At 46.2% G+C, this 17,918-nt stretch overlaps 1 protein-coding gene across 1 annotated transcript; it reads right to left on the reverse strand.

Moving 5' to 3' along the window:
• Positions 1-835: 835 nt before the first annotated feature.
• Positions 836-12,969, reverse strand: enpp5 (ectonucleotide pyrophosphatase/phosphodiesterase 5). Its single transcript, XM_064990457.1, has 6 exons — positions 12,908-12,969; positions 10,275-10,428; positions 8,721-9,397; positions 6,873-7,017; positions 2,886-3,065; positions 836-2,674 (listed from the first exon to the last, which is right to left on the reverse strand). The coding sequence occupies exons 2-6, from the start codon at positions 10,408-10,410 to the stop codon at positions 2,280-2,282; spliced, it is 1,533 nt and encodes a 510-aa protein (XP_064846529.1). The 5' UTR covers positions 10,411-10,428; positions 12,908-12,969; the 3' UTR covers positions 836-2,279.
• Positions 12,970-17,918: the final 4,949 nt, after the last annotated feature.

The raw sequence follows: 17,918 nt of genomic DNA on the forward strand, positions 1-17,918 counted from the left end.
ATAATGTAGTCACCATGCTGTATCAGGTTACAGGTGATAATGTAGTCACCATGCTGTATCAGGTAACAGGTGATAATGTAGTCACCATGCTGTATCAGGTTACAGGTGATAATGTAGTCACCATGCTGTATCAGGCTACAGGTGATAATGTAGTCACCATGCTGTATCAGGTTACAGGTGATAATGTAGTCACCATGCTGTATCAGGTTACAGGTGATAATGTAGTCACCATGCTGTATCAGGCTACAGGTGATAATGTAGTCACCATGCTGTATCAGGTAGCAGGTGATAATGTAGTCACCATGCTGTATCAGGTAGCAGGTGATAATGTAGTCACCATGCTGTATCAGGTAGCAGGTGATAATGTAGTCACCATGCTGTATCAGGTTACAGGTGATAATGTAGTCACCATGCTGTATCAGGTAGCAGGTGATAATGTAGTCACCATGCTGTATCAGGTTACAGGTGATAATGTAGTCACCATGCTGTATCAGGTTACAGGTGATAATGTAGTCACCATGCTGTATCAGGCTACAGGTGATAATGTAGTCACCATGCTGTATCAGGCTACAGGTGATAATGTAGTCACCATGCTGTATCAGGTTACAGGTGATAATGTAGTCACCATGCTGTATCAGGCTACAGGTGATAATGTAGTCACCATGTAGTCCCCATGCTGTATCAGGTTACAGGTTATAATGTAGTCACCATGCTGTATCAGGCTACAGGTGATAATGTAGTCACCATGCTGTATCAGGCTACAGGTGATAATGTAGTCACCATGCTGTATCAGGCTACAGGTGATAATGTAGTCACCATGCTGTATCAGGCTACAGGTGATAATGTAGTCACCATGCTGTATCAGGCTACAGGTGATAATGTAGTCACCATGCTGTATCAGGCTACAGGTGATAATGTAGTCACCATGCTGTATCAGGCTACAGGTGATAATGTAGTCACCATGCTGTATCAGGCTACAGGTGATAATGTAGTCACCATGCTGTATCAGGCTACAGGTGATAATGCTTATTGTTAAGATAGCATACTGGCTTCTAATAAGCACCATTTACTATATAGTATATATATGCTATATAGGCCTGAAGATATTACATTTCAACAATATGTTATCGGGCTAATTTATGACATTTTCTTCAAAGGTTAAGGCTATATGTCATCACTGAGAGGGGTGGCTTTACTTTTGTTCTCCAAACAACCAGTGTAAATATCAGATTGTATAGTTGGCTATATAGAAATTAAAAAAGGTACTTGCCCAGACTGCAAATGAAACATGAAATTACCCATGATTCAAATTGTGTGCATAACTTGGCCCAGCCAGTCATTTTCTCATTCGGGACAGTAGTGTTCCACTTGGTACTGGCAAGGTGTGCCACTGACAAATGTACCTGAATGTCAAGCCCTGAATGGTTAGTGGTTTATGATTCTAACACTTTATAGGGGCAATACACATGCATCTGTACAGAAACACGCCCCCTACAGACAGTAACATATATAAAACAACATTATTGCACATATAATAGAAAGATGATCTCCTATGAAGTAGAGGATAATTGTAAGTACTGAACAGGAACAAGTAGTAACGTGGTAGTCATGACTACAACTATACAGACTAAAATAGTAATGTGGCAGTCATGACTACAACTGTATGGACTAAAGTAGTAACGTGGTAGTCATGACGACAACTATATGGACTAAAGCAGTAACGTGGTATCCATGACGACAACTATATGGACTAAAGTAGTAACGTGGTAGCCATGACGACAACTATATGGACTAAAGTAGTAACGTGGTAGCCATGACGACAACTGTATGGACTAAAGTAGTAACGTGGTAGTCATGACGACAACTATATGGACTAAAGCAGTAACTGTATCAGTCATGGATCTATTGAAGACTGAAAGCAACAGCCTGACTAACTGAACTCAGATCCCACAGTGGTCTAAAACCTCTGAGTCACTGTACGGCTTAGCATAACAACTCAACCACATACTAGATTTACTCACTTATTATGCTTGGTGTCCAGTGTACTATTGGTTCTAATTGTTATTATGACTGCTCCTCTCTGATGAGATAAACAAAATAACCATCAGAACAAAGCCACACTTTATCCTCTCCTCCACCACCACACTGAAGCTACTGTCCTTTACCGGTGTACGGAGCCAACTCTCATCTTCTCCTCCTCTCTCCTCCTACTTTCTTCTCTCCTCCTACTTTCTTCTCTCCTCCTACTTTCTTCTCCTAACTCCCTCTTCTCCTCTCCTCTAAAGCTGTAGTTCTTCAAGTAATAGCGGCTGGGCCATCTCGCTCTGCCTGCTGGGTAGTTGTCGGAGCGTCATCTGTTTGACGATAACCACCAGGAACCCTGTCACCATGACAACCCCCAGGACCACACCCAGGGCGGTGGCGAAGGAAGGCTGGTATCTGCCCTCCAGCGGGGTGGAGTGTGTGGGGGGGGAGGGCTCCGAGAGGAGGTCCATAACCCGGGCTAGAGAACCATTGTTGGGGCGGGGCCGGACAGACAGGATGTGACACATGAGGGGGTAGAGGTCAACGGAACGCATGGAGCTCTTCACGTAGTCCTGACGGAAGGCGGGGCCACGCGCCACCAAGACAGGATGCATGCTGGGTAGGGTGTTGTCGTAGCCGTGGTTACCCACTGTGAAACACAGAGAGAACAGCATTAAATAGGATTAAAACATTTAGAACACGTTTACTGTTAATTAGCTGTCATTGTGGACTGAATCTTAATATTGGTAACTCTAAATGTTTAACGAACAGCCTAAAGATCTGAACTTGTGAAAGTCTGAGAGTTACAATAATACTGCATATTTCAAAATAGGAATTTAGTTGATCTGGTATTTCCTTACACATGTGTGGTCCTGTGGTTCTGTTCTGGGTGATGGTCCAGCCCTCCTTGGCCTCGATAATTATGGGCATGATCCTGTTGTTGTGACGGTAGTGGAGACGCTCGGGGATCTGCTCCCTCCTATACACCACCATGTTGGGATTGGCCTCAACCAGCGCACTGTACACCTCCTCTAACTTACCTACAGGACAGGTGAGACAGTTACTATACACCTCATCTAACTTACCTACAGGACAGGTGAGACAGTTACTGTACACCTCCTCTAACTTACCTACAGGACAGGTGAGACAGTTACTATACACCTCCTCGACCTTACCCACAGGACAGGTGAGACAGTTACTATACACCTCCTCTAACTTACCTACAGGACAAGTGAGACAGTTACTATACACCTCCTCTAACTTACCTACAGGACAGGTGAGACAGTTACTATACATCTCCTCTAACTTACCTACAGGACAGGGGAGACAGTTACTATACATCTCCTCTAACTTACCTACAGGACAGGGGAGATAGTCCCTCCTCTAGGTAGCATCCCCAGGCTGTTACCGTCTCTCGGCAGCATCCCCAGGATCTTACCGTCTCTAGGCAGCATCCCCAGGATCTTACCGTCTCTAGGCAGCATCCCCAGGATCTTACCGTCTCTAGGCAGCATCCCCAGGATCTTACCGTCTCTCGGCAGCATCCCCAGGATCTTACCGTCTCTAGGCAGCATCCCCAGGATCTTACCGTCTCTAGGCAGCATCCCCAGGATCTTACCGTCTCTAGGCAGCATCCCCAGGATCTTACCGTCTCTAGGCAGCATCCCCAGGATCTTACCGTCTCTAGGCAGCATCCCCAGGATCTTACCGTCTCTAGGCAGCATCCCCAGGATCTTACCGTCTCTAGGCAGCATCCCCAGGATCTTACCGTCTCTAGGCAGCATCCCCAGGATCTTACCGTCTCTAGGCAGCATCCCCAGGATCTTACCGTCTCTAGGCAGCATCCCCAGGATCTTACCGTCTCTAGGCAGCATCCCCAGGATCTTACCGTCTCTAGGCAGCATCCCCAGGATCTTACCGTCTCTAGGCAGCATCCCCAGGATCTTACCGTCTCTAGGCAGCATCCCCAGGATCTTACCGTCTCTAGGCAGCATCCCCAGGATCTTACCGTCTCTAGGCAGCATCCCCAGGATCTTACCGTCTCTAGGCAGCATCCCCAGGATCTTACCGTCTCTAGGCAGCATCCCCAGGATCTTACCGTCTCTAGGCAGCATCCCCAGGATCTTACCGTCTCTAGGCAGCATCCCCAGGATCTTACCGTCTCTAGGCAGCATCCCCAGGATCTTACCGTCTCTAGGCAGCATCCCCAGGATCTTACCGTCTCTAGGCAGCATCCCCAGGATCTTACCGTCTCTAGGCAGCATCCCCAGGATCTTACCGTCTCTAGGCAGCATCCCCAGGATCTTACCGTCTCTAGGCAGCATCCCCAGGATCTTACCGTCTCTAGGCAGCATCCCCAGGATCTTACCGTCTCTAGGCAGCATCCCCAGGATCTTACCGTCTCTAGGCAGCATCCCCAGGATCTTACCGTCTCTAGGCAGCATCCCCAGGATCTTACCGTCTCTAGGCAGCATCCCCAGGATCTTACCGTCTCTAGGCAGCATCCCCAGGATCTTACCGTCTCTAGGCAGCATCCCCAGGATCTTACCGTCTCTAGGCAGCATCCCCAGGATCTTACCGTCTCTAGGCAGCATCCCCAGGATCTTACCGTCTCTAGGCAGCATCCCCAGGATCTTACCGTCTCTAGGCAGCATCCCCAGGATCTTACCGTCTCTAGGCAGCATCCCCAGGATCTTACCGTCTCTAGGCAGCATCCCCAGGATCTTACCGTCTCTAGGCAGCATCCCCAGGATCTTACCGTCTCTAGGCAGCATCCCCAGGATCTTACCGTCTCTAGGCAGCATCCCCAGGATCTTACCGTCTCTAGGCAGCAACCCCAGGATCTTACCGTCTCTAGGCAGCATCCCCAGGATCTTACCGTCTCTAGGCAGCATCCCCAGGATCTTACCGTCTCTAGGCAGCATCCCCAGGATCTTACCGTCTCTAGGCAGCATCCCCAGGATCTTACCTCCTCTAGGCAGCATCCCCAGGATCTTACCGTCTCTAGGCAGCATCCCCAGGATCTTACCGTCTCTAGGCAGCATCCCCAGGATCTTACCGTCTCTAGGCAGCATCCCCAGGATCTTACCGTCTCTAGGCAGCATCCCCAGGATCTTACCGTCTCTAGGCAGCATCCCCAGGATCTTACCGTCTCTAGGCAGCATCCCCAGGATCTTACCGTCTCTAGGCAGCATCCCCAGGATCTTACCGTCTCTAGGCAGCATCCCCAGGATCTTACCGTCTCTAGGCAGCATCCCCAGGATCTTACCGTCTCTAGGCAGCAACCCCAGGATCTTACCGTCTCTAGGCAGTATCCCCAGGATCTTACCGTCTCTAGGCAGCATCCCCAGGATCTTACCGTCTCTAGGCAGCATCCCCAGGATCTTACCGTCTCTAGGCAGCATCCCCAGGATCTTACCGTCTCTAGGCAGCATCCCCAGGATCTTACCGTCTCTAGGCAGCATCCCCAGGATCTTACCGTCTCTCTAGGCAGCAACCCCAGGATCTTACCGTCTCTAGGCAGCATCCCCAGGATCTTACCGTCTCTAGGCAGCATCCCCAGGATCTTACCGTCTCTAGGCAGCATCCCCAGGATCTTACCGTCTCTAGGCAGCATCCCCAGGATCTTACCGTATCTAGGCAGCATCCCCAGGATCTTACCGTCTCTAGGCAGCATCCCCAGGATCTTACCGTATCTAGGCAGTATCCCCAGGATCTTACCGTCTCTAGGTAGTACCTCCTCTAGGTAGCATCCCCAGGATGTTACCTCCTCTAGGCAGCATCCCCAGGATCTTACCGTCTCTAGGCAGCATCCCCAGGATCTTACCGTCTCTAGGCAGCATCCCCAGGATCTTACCGTCTCTAGGCAGTATCCCCAGGATGTTACCGTATCTAGGCAGTATCCCCAGGATCTTACCGTCTCTAGGCAGCATCCCCAGGATGTTACCGTCTCTAGGCAGCATCCCCAGGATCTTACCGTATCTAGGCAGTATCCCCAGGATCTTACCGTCTCTAGGCAGCATCCCCAGGACGTTACCGTATCTAGGCAGCATCCCCAGGACGTTACCGTATCTAGGCAGTATCCCCAGGACGTTACCGTATCTAGGCAGTATCCCCAGGACCTTACCGTATCTAGGCAGTATCCCCAGGACCTTACCGTCTCTAGGCAGTATCCCCAGGATCTTACCGTCTCTAGGCAGCATCCCCAGGATCTTATCGTCTCTAGGCAGTATTCCCCAGGATCTTACCGTCTCTAGGCAGCATCCCCAGGATCTTACCGTCTCTAGGCAGCATCCCCAGGATCTTATCGTCTCTAGGCAGTATCCCCAGGATCTTACCTCCTCTAGGCAGCATCCCCAGGATGTTACCATCTCTAGGCAGTATCCCCAGGATCTTACCGTCTCTAGGCAGCATCCCCAGGACCTTATCGTCTCTAGGCAGTATCCCCAGGATCTTATCGTCTCTAGGCAGCATCCCCAGGACCTTATCGTCTCTAGGCAGTATCCCCAGGACCTTATCGTCTCTAGGCAGCATCCCCAGGACCTTATCGTCTCTAGGCAGCATCCCCAGGATGTTACCTCCTCTAGGCAGCATCCCCAGGATCTTACCGTCTCTAGGCAGTATCCCCAGGATCTTACCGTCTCTAGGCAGTATCCCCAGGATCTTACCGTCTCTAGGCAGTATCCCCAGGACCTTATCGTCTCTAGGCAGTATCCCCAGGACCTTATCGTCTCTAGGCAGTATCCCCAGGATCTTACCGTCTCTAGGCAGCATCCCCAGGATCTTACCGTCTCTAGGCAGCATCCCCAGGATCTTACCGTCTCTAGGCAGCATCCCCAGGATCTTACCATCTCTAGGCAGTATCCCCACCACAGGGCTCTTGTCCACCCAGGTGTAGAGGTCTCTGTCCAGGTATTGGTCCAGCTCAATCACCTTGTCTTTGGAGAGCTGGGTCATGCCATGATCACTGGTCACAATCAGGTTCACACTTTCGTACAGACCTAGGAATGCAGTCAAAATACAACTAATTACATTTAATTGACCAATAATTAAATATTTATTTCATGAATTAATCAATTACATGCGTTTCTTGATAAATTGATTAAAGCACACAAGGTAATCTTTCTATCTTGGGTCATGCAGCATCAGTTCCTCTTGTCATGTCAGTCATTGCAGACCTTAGAGAGATATGTATAGCTTGTCAGAAATGTCCAGATCAACTATCCCAGTCAGCTAATGTTCTTTAGCCCATAGATTTTGTAGTAATGTTCGAGTGTCTCAAATATCACGAGTACACATAAAACATGGCAAAACACATAGAATTGCATGAAAATATGCTTTAAAACTGCAACATGTTCTCTGTAACCCCATGACAACATGTTCTCTGTACCCCCGTGACAACATGTTCTCTGTACCCCCGTGACAACATGTTCTCTGTAACCCCGTGACAACATGTTCTCTGTAACCCCGTGACAACATGTTCTCTGTAACCCCGTGACAACATGTTCTCTGTAACCCCGTGACAACATGTTCTCTGTAACCCCGTGACAACATGTTCTCTGTAACCCCGTGACAACATGTTCTCTGTAACCCCGTGACAACATGTTCTCTGTAACCCCGTGACAACATGTTCTCTGTAACCCCGTGACAACATGTTCTCTGTAACCCCGTGACAACATGTTCTCTGCAACCCCGTGACAACATGTTCTCTGCAACCCCGTGACAACATGTTCTCTGTAACCCCGTGACAACATGTTCTCTGTAACCCCGTGACAACATGTTCTCTGTAACCCCGTGACAACATGTTCTCTGTAACCCCGTGACAACATGTTCTCTGTAACCCCGTGACAACATGTTCTCTGTAACCCCGTGACAACATGTTCTCTGTAACCCCGTGACAACATGTTCTCTGTAACCCCGTGACAACATGTTCTCTGTAACCCCGTGACAACATGTTCTCTGTAACCCCGTGACAACATGTTCTCTGTAACCCCGTGACAACATGTTCTCTGTAACCCCGTGACAACATGTTCTCTGTAACCCCGTGACAACATGTTCTCTGTAACCCCATGACAACATGTTCTCTGTAACCCCATGACAACATGTTCTCTGTAACCCCATGACAACATGTTCTCTGTAACCCCCTGACAACATGTTCTCTGTAACCCCATGACAACATGTTCTCTGTAACCCCGTGACAACATGTTCTCTGTAACCCCGTGACAACATGTTCTCTGTAACCCCGTGACAACATGTTCTCTGCAACCCCGTGACAACATGTTCTCTGCAACCCCGTGACAACATGTTCTCTGTAACCCCATGACAACATGTTCTCTGTAACCCCCTGACAACATGTTCTCTGTAACCCCGTGACAACATGTTCTCTGTAACCCCATGACAACATGTTCTCTGTAACCCCCTGACAACATGTTCTCTGTAACCCCATGACAACATGTTCTCTGCAACCCCGTGACAACATGTTCTCTGCAACCCCGTGACAACATGTTCTCTGCAACCCCGTGACAACATGTTCTCTGCAACCCCGTGACAACATGTTCTCTGTAACCCCATGACAATGCTGGAAGGGGGGAGTGAACAGTTGTCACAGTGCTTGTGCCTATAGAACTAGATGTTGTGGGGGGGAACATTAGCAACCCCTTATCTAGATCATAATGTATAATGTACATAGACAGCAGGTACAGACCCATCTTGCGCAGCTCATTGCGGAGGAAGCCCAGCTTGTCGTCGATATCAGCAATGACCGCGTCCATTAGAGGGTTCTCTGGGCCCAGGTTGTGACCACTCTCGTCAGGCTCCTCCCAGTATAACACGCCAAAGTCCACACCTCCCTGCACAGACCGAACCCCCTCCCCTGGCCTCTCTCCCATCAGCCAGGCTACCATCGTCTCCACGCGCCTCTCGAAGCTCAGCGATGCGTTGTACGGAAGGTAGCGTGACGGGTACGCCCCCCCGATCTCCACATCCGACCCCGGCCACATCACCCCGCCGCTCCGTCCACCCTGCTTCTGATTGGTCACCCACAGAGGCTCTGCCCCAGCCCACCAGCGTGGCTCGTAGGCGCTATGCGTCTCCATGGAGAAGGAGGCATTAAGGTCTGGGTCGTACATCTCGTTACCCACGATGCCATGCGTCTCGGCATGCAGCCCAGTGACCAGGGTGTAGTGGTCAGGGAAGGTTTTAGTGATGTAGGTGTTCTCAACCTGCTCAACTATTGACCCTTCCTCCATCAGGGCATGGAAGTTAGGGGTGGGGACACGGTCCACGTAGTCCCAGCGGAACCCATCAAAGGACAGCAGCAGTAGCTTGGGACGAGCCCCTCTGGTGGCCTGGTGGTGAGGATGGAGGGGGTGTCCTGGGGTATAGAGAGAGGAGAGGGTAATGTTAGAATGGCAACAGGCAAAATAAAGCCTGCAACAAGAGGGACCAACACTGCTAGTAAAGGGGTAGGCAATGTATATCTCTTGCATTTGTCCCATCCTCCCTGGTCCTTGACCCAACCCCATGCTCCCTACTCCCTGCTCCCTACCACATGCTCCCTACCCCATGCTCCTTGCCCCATGCTCCCTACCCCATGCTCCCTGCTCCCTACCCCATGCTCCCTACCCCATGCTCCATGCTCCCTACCCCATGCTCCTTGCCCCATGCTCCCTACCCCATGCTCCCTGCCCCATGCTCCCTGCCCCATGCTCCCTACCCCATGCTCCCTGCCCCATGCTCCCTGCCCCATGCTCCCTACCCCATGCACCCTGCCCCATGCTCCCTACTCCATGCTCCCTGCCCCCGGGTCCTTGACCCTGCCCCATGCTCCCTGGTCCTTGACCCTATTCCATGCCCCATGCTCCCTACTCCCTGCCCCCGGGTCCTTGACCCTGCCCCATGCTCCCTGGTCCTTGACCCTACTCCATGCTCCCTGGCCCATTGCTCCCTGGCCCATTGCTCCCTGGCCCATTGCTCCCTGGCCCATTGCTTCCGGGTCCTTGACCCTACTCCATGCTCCCTGCCCAATGCTCCCTGGTGCTTTACCCTACCCCATGCTCCCTGCCCAATGTTCCCCGGTCCTTGACCCTACTCCATGGTCTCCACCCCATGGTCTCCGCTCCATGGTCTCCGCCCCCTGGTCTCCGCCCCCTGGTCTCCGCCCCCTGGTCTCCGCCCCATGGTCTCCGCCCCATGGTCTCCGCCCCATGGTCTCTGCCCCATGCACCCTACCCCATGCTGCCTGACCCTACCTTGGTGTCCATGGTGGTCCATCTGTAGGGAGGCCAGAGGCAGGGTCAGGGTCAGAGTTAAGGTCATAAGCCATCCCAGATAGCAGCTTCCTCCTCTTCGTGAGCTGCAACCCAGCATTACGCTCCACAACATCATACCACCCTGTAATAAAAACTGCAGTACAGTGCTATTGTGAATATAGGCAGTGTGAAATATAGTGCAATTTTGAATATAAGCAGTGTTGAATAGAGTGTTGTGGTTAATATAGGCAGTGTTGAATACAGTGTTGTGGTTAATATAGACAGTGTTGAATACAGTGTTGTGGTTAATATAGACAGTGTTGAATACAGTGTTGTGGTTAATATAGACAGTGTTGAATACAGTGTTGTGGTTAATATAGACAGTGTTGAATACAGTGTTGCGGTTAATATAGACAGTGTTGAATACAGTGTTGTGGTTAAAATAGACAGTGTTGAATACGGTGTTGTGGTGGATATAGACAGTGTTGAATACAGTGTTGTGGTGGATATAGACAGTGTTGAATACAGTGTTGTGGTGGATATAGACAGTGTTGAATACAGTGTTGTGGTTAATATAGACAGTGTTGAATACAGTGTTGTGGTGGATATAGACAGTGTTGAATACAGTGTTGTGGTTAATATAGACAGTGTTGAATACAGTGTTGTGGTTAATATAGACAGTGTTGAATACAGTGTTGTGGTTAATATAGACAGTGTTGAATACAGTGTTGAATACAGTGTTGTGGTGGATATAGACAGTGTTGAATACAGTGTTGTGGTTAATATAGACAGTGTTGAATACAGTGTTGTGGTTAATATAGGCAGTGTTGAATACAGTGTTGTGGTTAATATAGACAGTGTTGAATACAGTGTTGTGGTTAATATAGACAGTGTTGAATACAGTGTTGTGGTTAATATAGACAGTGTTGAATACAGTGTTGTGGTTAATATAGACAGTGTTGAATACAGTGTTGTGGTTAATATAGACAGTGTTGAATACAGTGTTGTGGTTAATATAGACAGTGTTGAATACAGTGTTGCGGTTAATATAGACAGTGTTGAATACAGTGTTGTGGTTAAAATAGACAGTGTTGAATACGGTGTTGTGGTGGATATAGACAGTGTTGAATACAGTGTTGTGGTGGATATAGACAGTGTTGAATACAGTGTTGTGGTGGATATAGACAGTGTTGAATACAGTGTTGTGGTTAATATAGACAGTGTTGAATACAGTGTTGTGGTGGATATAGACAGTGTTGAATACAGTGTTGTGGTTAATATAGACAGTGTTGAATACAGTGTTGTGGTTAATATAGACAGTGTTGAATACAGTGTTGTGGTTAATATAGACAGTGTTGAATACAGTGTTGAATACAGTGTTGTGGTGGATATAGACAGTGTTGAATACAGTGTTGTGGTTAATATAGACAGTGTTGAATACAGTGTTGTGGTTAATATAGACAGTGTTGAATACAGTGTTGTGGTTAATATAGACAGTGTTGAATACAGTGTTGCGGTTAATATAGACAGTGTTGAATACAGTGTTGTGGTGGATATAGACAGTGTTGAATACAGTGTTGTGGTGGATATAGACAGTGTTGAATACAGTGTTGTGGTGGATATAGACAGTGTTGAATACAGTGTTGTGGTGGATATAGACAGTGTTGAATACAGTGTTGTGGTTAATATAGACAGTGTTGAATACAGTGTTGTGGTGGATATAGACAGTGTTGAATACAGTGTTGTGGTTAATATAGACAGTGTTGAATACAGTGTTGTGGTTAATATAGACAGTGTTGAATACAGTGTTGTGGTTAATATAGACAGTGTTGAATACAGTGTTGAATACAGTGTTGTGGTGGATATAGACAGTGTTGAATACAGTGTTGTGGTTAATATAGACAGTGTTGAATACAGTGTTGTGGTGGATATAGACAGTGTTGAATACAGTGTTGTGGTGGATATAGACTGTGTTGAGTGTCCAGTAGTGTGTCTACGTGCACTTCGCTATGTATCCTCCTTGGCTTGTTTACAAACACTTTGGTGACTTGCTACAGTAGCCTGGCCTATGTGCTTGGAGAAGAGACGGCTACTAGTCCTGTGTTACTGCTACAGTGTACAGTAGAATGATGTTGCACAACGTGTTTATTACTGCACTCTTATTAAAAATGTACAAACAATGACAATCCATATGAAACGAGTGCTAAAGCAAACCCACTCACAGCTGCACCGCACACATCATATTGCAACGAGTAAAACGACAGACAGTAGGACTGTTATGATGTAGCTACCTATGAGTTATCCGTAGGGTTACTGGGCACAAACTGCATCTAAATGACAGCGGTCACCTCGACCGACCTCCCAATAATGCAACAGTCGGGAATGTAACCAATATACCGCTAGCAGTAGCTCGGTAGTTACCTACTGCAAAATGGTATTATTACGGTATTCATAATCAGCTGTTAGCTACTATCCCCGAAGTGACTACTGCCCAACAGTCACCCATAACACGGTCAACGGGAGACGTTCATAATAATGTATAATGGTCGAGATGAAGATTCAAAATAACTAAACGTCGTTTTAGAGTGGGGATATTTATAAAGACTAAAAAGACGAACTAAAGTCAAACTTACCTACTTATCTGCTCTGTGCAAGATCTCTCTGCTATTTCTGCAACACGCACAAATAAACAGCGTTGGCTACAAGGAAGTCCCGCCCATATACAGCAGTCTCCAATTGCAAAGCGCAAATGTTATTCTATTCAAGAGACTGAATAGTGGCTTATTTAATTAAATGTTAGCGTAATATAAGTTATCGACGTGCATCAACTATAAAAGCTATGCTGCAAGTGCTAAATGGACAGCTGCTGTATAGTCTGAAAACACTGAGTAAAAAAGCACCTGTCTGAATGACGTAATGGACCTCTGTATTCATTACCCAGACACACTGTCGTCTCCTAAAGACTTACACCCTCCCGACAGTACCGAGCCCTACGGCAGGGTTTCTCAAACTCGGTTCCTGCCCCCACCCCAAAATAACCAAAGCTTGATCACTACACTTGATCCGTGTAGTGCTAGCCCCCCCCCCCCCAAAAAAAACGTGCACCGGGAGATGGGGGGCAAGACCGAGTTTGCGAAACCCTGATCTACTGAATAGACCAGAAACACTGTAACCAAGTGGTTCCCAAACTGTGGGGTGCGCCCCTTGGTTGTCACGCAGGGTCAACTGGAGGGACGCGGGGGTAATGTCCAGATCAACTATCCCAAGTCAGCTCACGTTTTTTATTCCATAGATATTGTGGTAGTTTTCGAGTATCACATGAATACACAATAGACATGGAAAAGGGTATAGAATTGCAAGAGAATGTGCTTTAAAACCAGTGGTGGAAAAAGTACCCAATTGTCATACTTGAGTAAAATTAATGATACTTTAATAGAAAATGACTCAGGTAAAAGTCACCCAGTAAAATACTACTTGAGGAAAAGTCTAAAAGTATTTGGTTTTACATATACTTATGCATCAAATGTAAATATAATTGATACAATATACTTAAGTATCAAAAGTAAAAGTACTTAAGTACTTTACACCACTGTTTTAAACTGTAACTGTAACTAATCAATAAATGCAAACAGATATTTTGATTAGCGAGGTAGCTAAGTAGCTAACATTAGCTAGCTAACGTTAACTAGCGTTTACAAAGTCCAGTAGCTAACCTCTGTAGCTAGCGAACACCAGTCAGCTGAAAGATAGCTCGCTAACGAACAGGGAAAAAAGTAGCTAGCCAATTTCTGAATTTATACCAGGAAGAGTAAGCGATATCCAGGTGAATGGTAAAGGTTTACTAGATAAGAAATTCAACAATTGTTTATTAAGGGATATTTTCTACAGGAAGTCTATTCCCTCTGTAATATTTTGTTGAGCTTCATTGTTTGATGTAGACTGGCACTGTGCTTGGCTCACTCAGAACAAATGTATGGTGATCATCAATAACATAAAGGAGATCTCCTTTAAGATGCTCCATAGATTCTATAAGTGTCGTAGCTTGATTTCTAAATATATGCCTGATGTTACCAGTGAATGCAGAGTTTTTGTGTACTAGAAACTGAATCTATTGAACATTTATTCTGTCATTGTTTACATAGTGAAGTGTTCTGGACTAAAACTATATCTTGGCAACATAATGCATACAACCATTGAAATATCTAAGTTTGACATGTTATTTTTACAATACTGAATCCACAATTTAACGTGAAAATGTCATACATCTCTTTATTTTATCAGGAAAATGTTTCATACACAAATCAAAATTGATGAAGATTTGATTTAACTTGACATCTGATTTAGAAAACTATTTAGAATCTTTAAAATGTATACACACAAAACAATGTCAAAATAATTTATTCGCTACATGTCTGTATTTGAATTGATATAATGTGGATCTGCACTATTTTATATTTTTTCTTATTTCTTTTGGGAATTTTTTAGTGTTTTGCATGTTTTTTAGTGTTTTGCATGTTACTGCTTAATAATGAACGATGAGAACTAACGTTGGCTAGATAGCTAACCAACTTGCGAGGACATCTAGACAGCTATATTTAGCCAAGAATGGTTTTTCATATTACGGATGAAGTCATCATGTGTAAATTGCTGACCTAAACAACATGCGTGTAATCAGAGCACAAATAAAGCGAACGTCCTTGGCTGCTGATAGCCAGTTAGCTAGCGAGGTAACGTTAGCCAACGGTAAGACTGTAACTTAAACGAACGTCCTTGGCTGCTGATAGCCAGTTAGCTAGCTAGGTAACGTTAGCCAACGGTAAGACTGTAACTTAAGCGAACATCCTTGGCTGCTGATAGCCAGTTAGCTAGCGAGGTAACGTTAGCCAACGGTAAGACTGTAACTTAAGCGAACGTCCTTGGCTGCTGATAGCCAGTTAGCTAGCTAGGTAACGTTAGCCAACGGTAAGACTGTAACTTAAACGAACGTCCTTGGCTGCTGATAGCCAGTTAGCTAGCTAGGTAACGTTAGCCAACGGTAAGACTGTAACTTAAGCGAACGTCCTTGGCTGCTGATAGCCAGTTAGCTAGCGAGGTAACGTTAGCCAACGGTAAGACTGTAACTTAAACGAACGTCCTTGGCTGCTGATAGCCAGTTAGCTAGCGAGGTAACGTTAGCCAACGTTAAGACTGTAACTTAAGCGAACGTCCTTGGCTGCTGATAGCTAGTTAGCTAGCGAGGTAACGTTAGCCAACGGTAAGACTGTAACTTAAGTGAACGTCCTTGGCTGCTGATAGCCAGTTAGCTAGCGAGGTAACGTTAGCCAACGGTAAGACTGTAACATAAGCGAACGCGTATGGCCAGTTCACGCACCACAATATACTGTGTCCTTGCCTTGTCACATCTAAATAATGTCTTGAATTTTTATTTTTGGTGGCTCTGCCGCATCCACAATAATATCTATCTTCCTGGACCTTCTCTCCACCTTGGCAGTGCTCTTAATTACCACAGCTATAAAGTCCACCTTCTCTCCACCTTGGCAGTGCTCTTAATTACCACAGCTATAAAGTCCACTTTCTCTCCACCTTGGCAGTGCTCTTAATTACCACAGCTATAAAGTCAACCTTCTCTCCACCTTGGCAGTGCTCTTAATTACCACAGCTATAAAGTCCACCTTCTCTCCACCTTGGCAGTGCCCTTAATTACCACAGCTATAAAGGCCACAAAGTCCACCTTCTTAACCTTTAAAATATATCGGTCCTGCTGGTGAAAGGCAACCATTCAAACCCTCAACCCTTTAATGGCGCCGGAGAAGAAGGCTGACGTTTTACATGTCCCCAACCAATTGTGTTTTTTGTTTGTTTATTTGCATTGTTTGTAACTTATTTTGTACATAATGTAATGTTACCGTCTCTTATGACCGAAAATAACTTCGGTCATCCAGGACTGCGATTACTCACCCTGGACCGTCAAAATCCTTTTTTGTCCTTTAATGAGGCCCGAAGTGAATGATATTCTGCTTTCTCGGGAACTGTCCCAAATCCCTGGGATTTGCATGAAGAGGAGGCACAAATTAAATGGTCCGGAGGGTGGGGCTGCCTTCTGAGAAATCGTAGGTGGATCAAATAAACCCCCACTTCCTTCCATTCTGCTTTGGGGAATATAATTGACGCAGAAGATTAAACTACCAACGGGACATTCAAAACTATAATCTTATGCTTCACGGAGTCGATATCAATATCAACATATACGCTGTACTGGCAGGATAAAACAGCGTCTGGTAAGACAAGGGGCGGCGGACTTTGTAGTTTTGTAAATAACAGCCTGAAGTATTTGATACACTGCCGATTTTGCAGGTTTTCCTTTACTTACAAAGCATGTAGAGGTCTGTAATTTTTTTTAATCATAGGTACACTTCAATTGTGAGAGACGGAATCTAAAACAAAAATCCAGAAAATCACATTGTATGATTTTTAAGTAATTAATTAGCATTTTATTGCATGACATAAGTATTTGATCACCTACCAACCAGTAAGAATTCCAGGTCTCACAGACCTGTTAGTATTTCTTTAAGAATCCCTCCTGTTCTCCACTCATTACTTGTATTAACTGCACGTGTTTGAACTCGTTACCTGTATAAAATACACCTGTCCACACACTCAATCAACAGACTCCAACCTCTCCACAATGGCCAAGACCAGAGAGCTGTGTAAGGACATCAGGGATAAAAGTGATTATCAACATATTTCTAAACATGCCTAGCTAAAATATTAGAATCCACGATGCATTCTCAGCTGAGATCTTTTTTTATCTTTGAAATGTATTGTAAATGTACATCAGTCTGATTTTAGACCAAGTCATAGCACTATCTCTGCTGCATCCCTAGTTATAAATGATGTGAACTGTATGGATAAAAGGTAACATTGTGCTGCCTTCTTCATTGACTGGTCAAAGGCTTTCAATACTGTTGATCACTCACTGCTAATTCAGAAGCTTCTGTACACCCTGATCTGTTTCACCTGTCTTTGTGCTGGTCTCCACCCTCCTCCAGGTGTCTCCCACCTTCCCCATTATCCCCTGGGTATTTATACCTGTGTTCTCTGTTTGTCTGTTGCCAGTTTGTTTTCCTCCTGCCTGTTTCTTGCTCCTGTTTTCTATCCCTCCCCGGTTTTGACCTTGCCTTGTTTTGACCTTGCCCTGAGGCTGCCTGCCGTTTTGTACCTTACCTCACAGGATTACTGACCCCCGCCTACCCTGACCCTGAGACTGCCTGCTGTTCCGGTGCCTTACACCCTATCTGGATTACTGACCCCTGCCTGCCTTTGACCTGTCATTGACCTGTGGTTTGCCTGCTCCTGTTTTAGAAATAAACGTTTGTTTCTTCGACACTGGGTCATACCTGAAACCTGATGCTTTCCTCAATAGCCCTCATGCACATTCCATGATCGACCGTTCTAAACACACTTCCTATCGGTTTGGCAATTTCTGGTCAGTCTAGTTATCAACGATATAATGTTACTACCACTATGCGCAGTTTTTTACTAGGTGTCTTCAGGACTTGCCTGAAATTAATAGTAATGATGTAAATTGAATTGTTAAATCAGCCTCCGAGACTCCAGCTAGCAAGAATGAAAAGGGGTTCAAGA

This window comes from Oncorhynchus masou, chromosome 16, assembly GCF_036934945.1.
Source record: "Oncorhynchus masou masou isolate Uvic2021 chromosome 16, UVic_Omas_1.1, whole genome shotgun sequence".
Taxonomy (NCBI): domain Eukaryota; kingdom Metazoa; phylum Chordata; class Actinopteri; order Salmoniformes; family Salmonidae; genus Oncorhynchus; species Oncorhynchus masou.

Coding starts and splice junctions, on each gene's coding strand:
- enpp5 (XM_064990457.1), bottom strand. CDS start 10,410: ATGATGTTGTGGAGCGTAATGCTGGGTTGCAGCTCACGAAGAGGAGGA. Junction 9,398..10,274: donor GGACCACCATGGACACCAAG/GTAGGGTCAGGC, acceptor TCTATACCCCAG/GACACCCCCTCCATCCTCAC. Junction 7,018..8,720: donor TGCGCAAGATGGGTCTGTAC/CTGCTGTCTATG, acceptor CTAGGTCTGTAC/GAAAGTGTGAACCTGATTGT.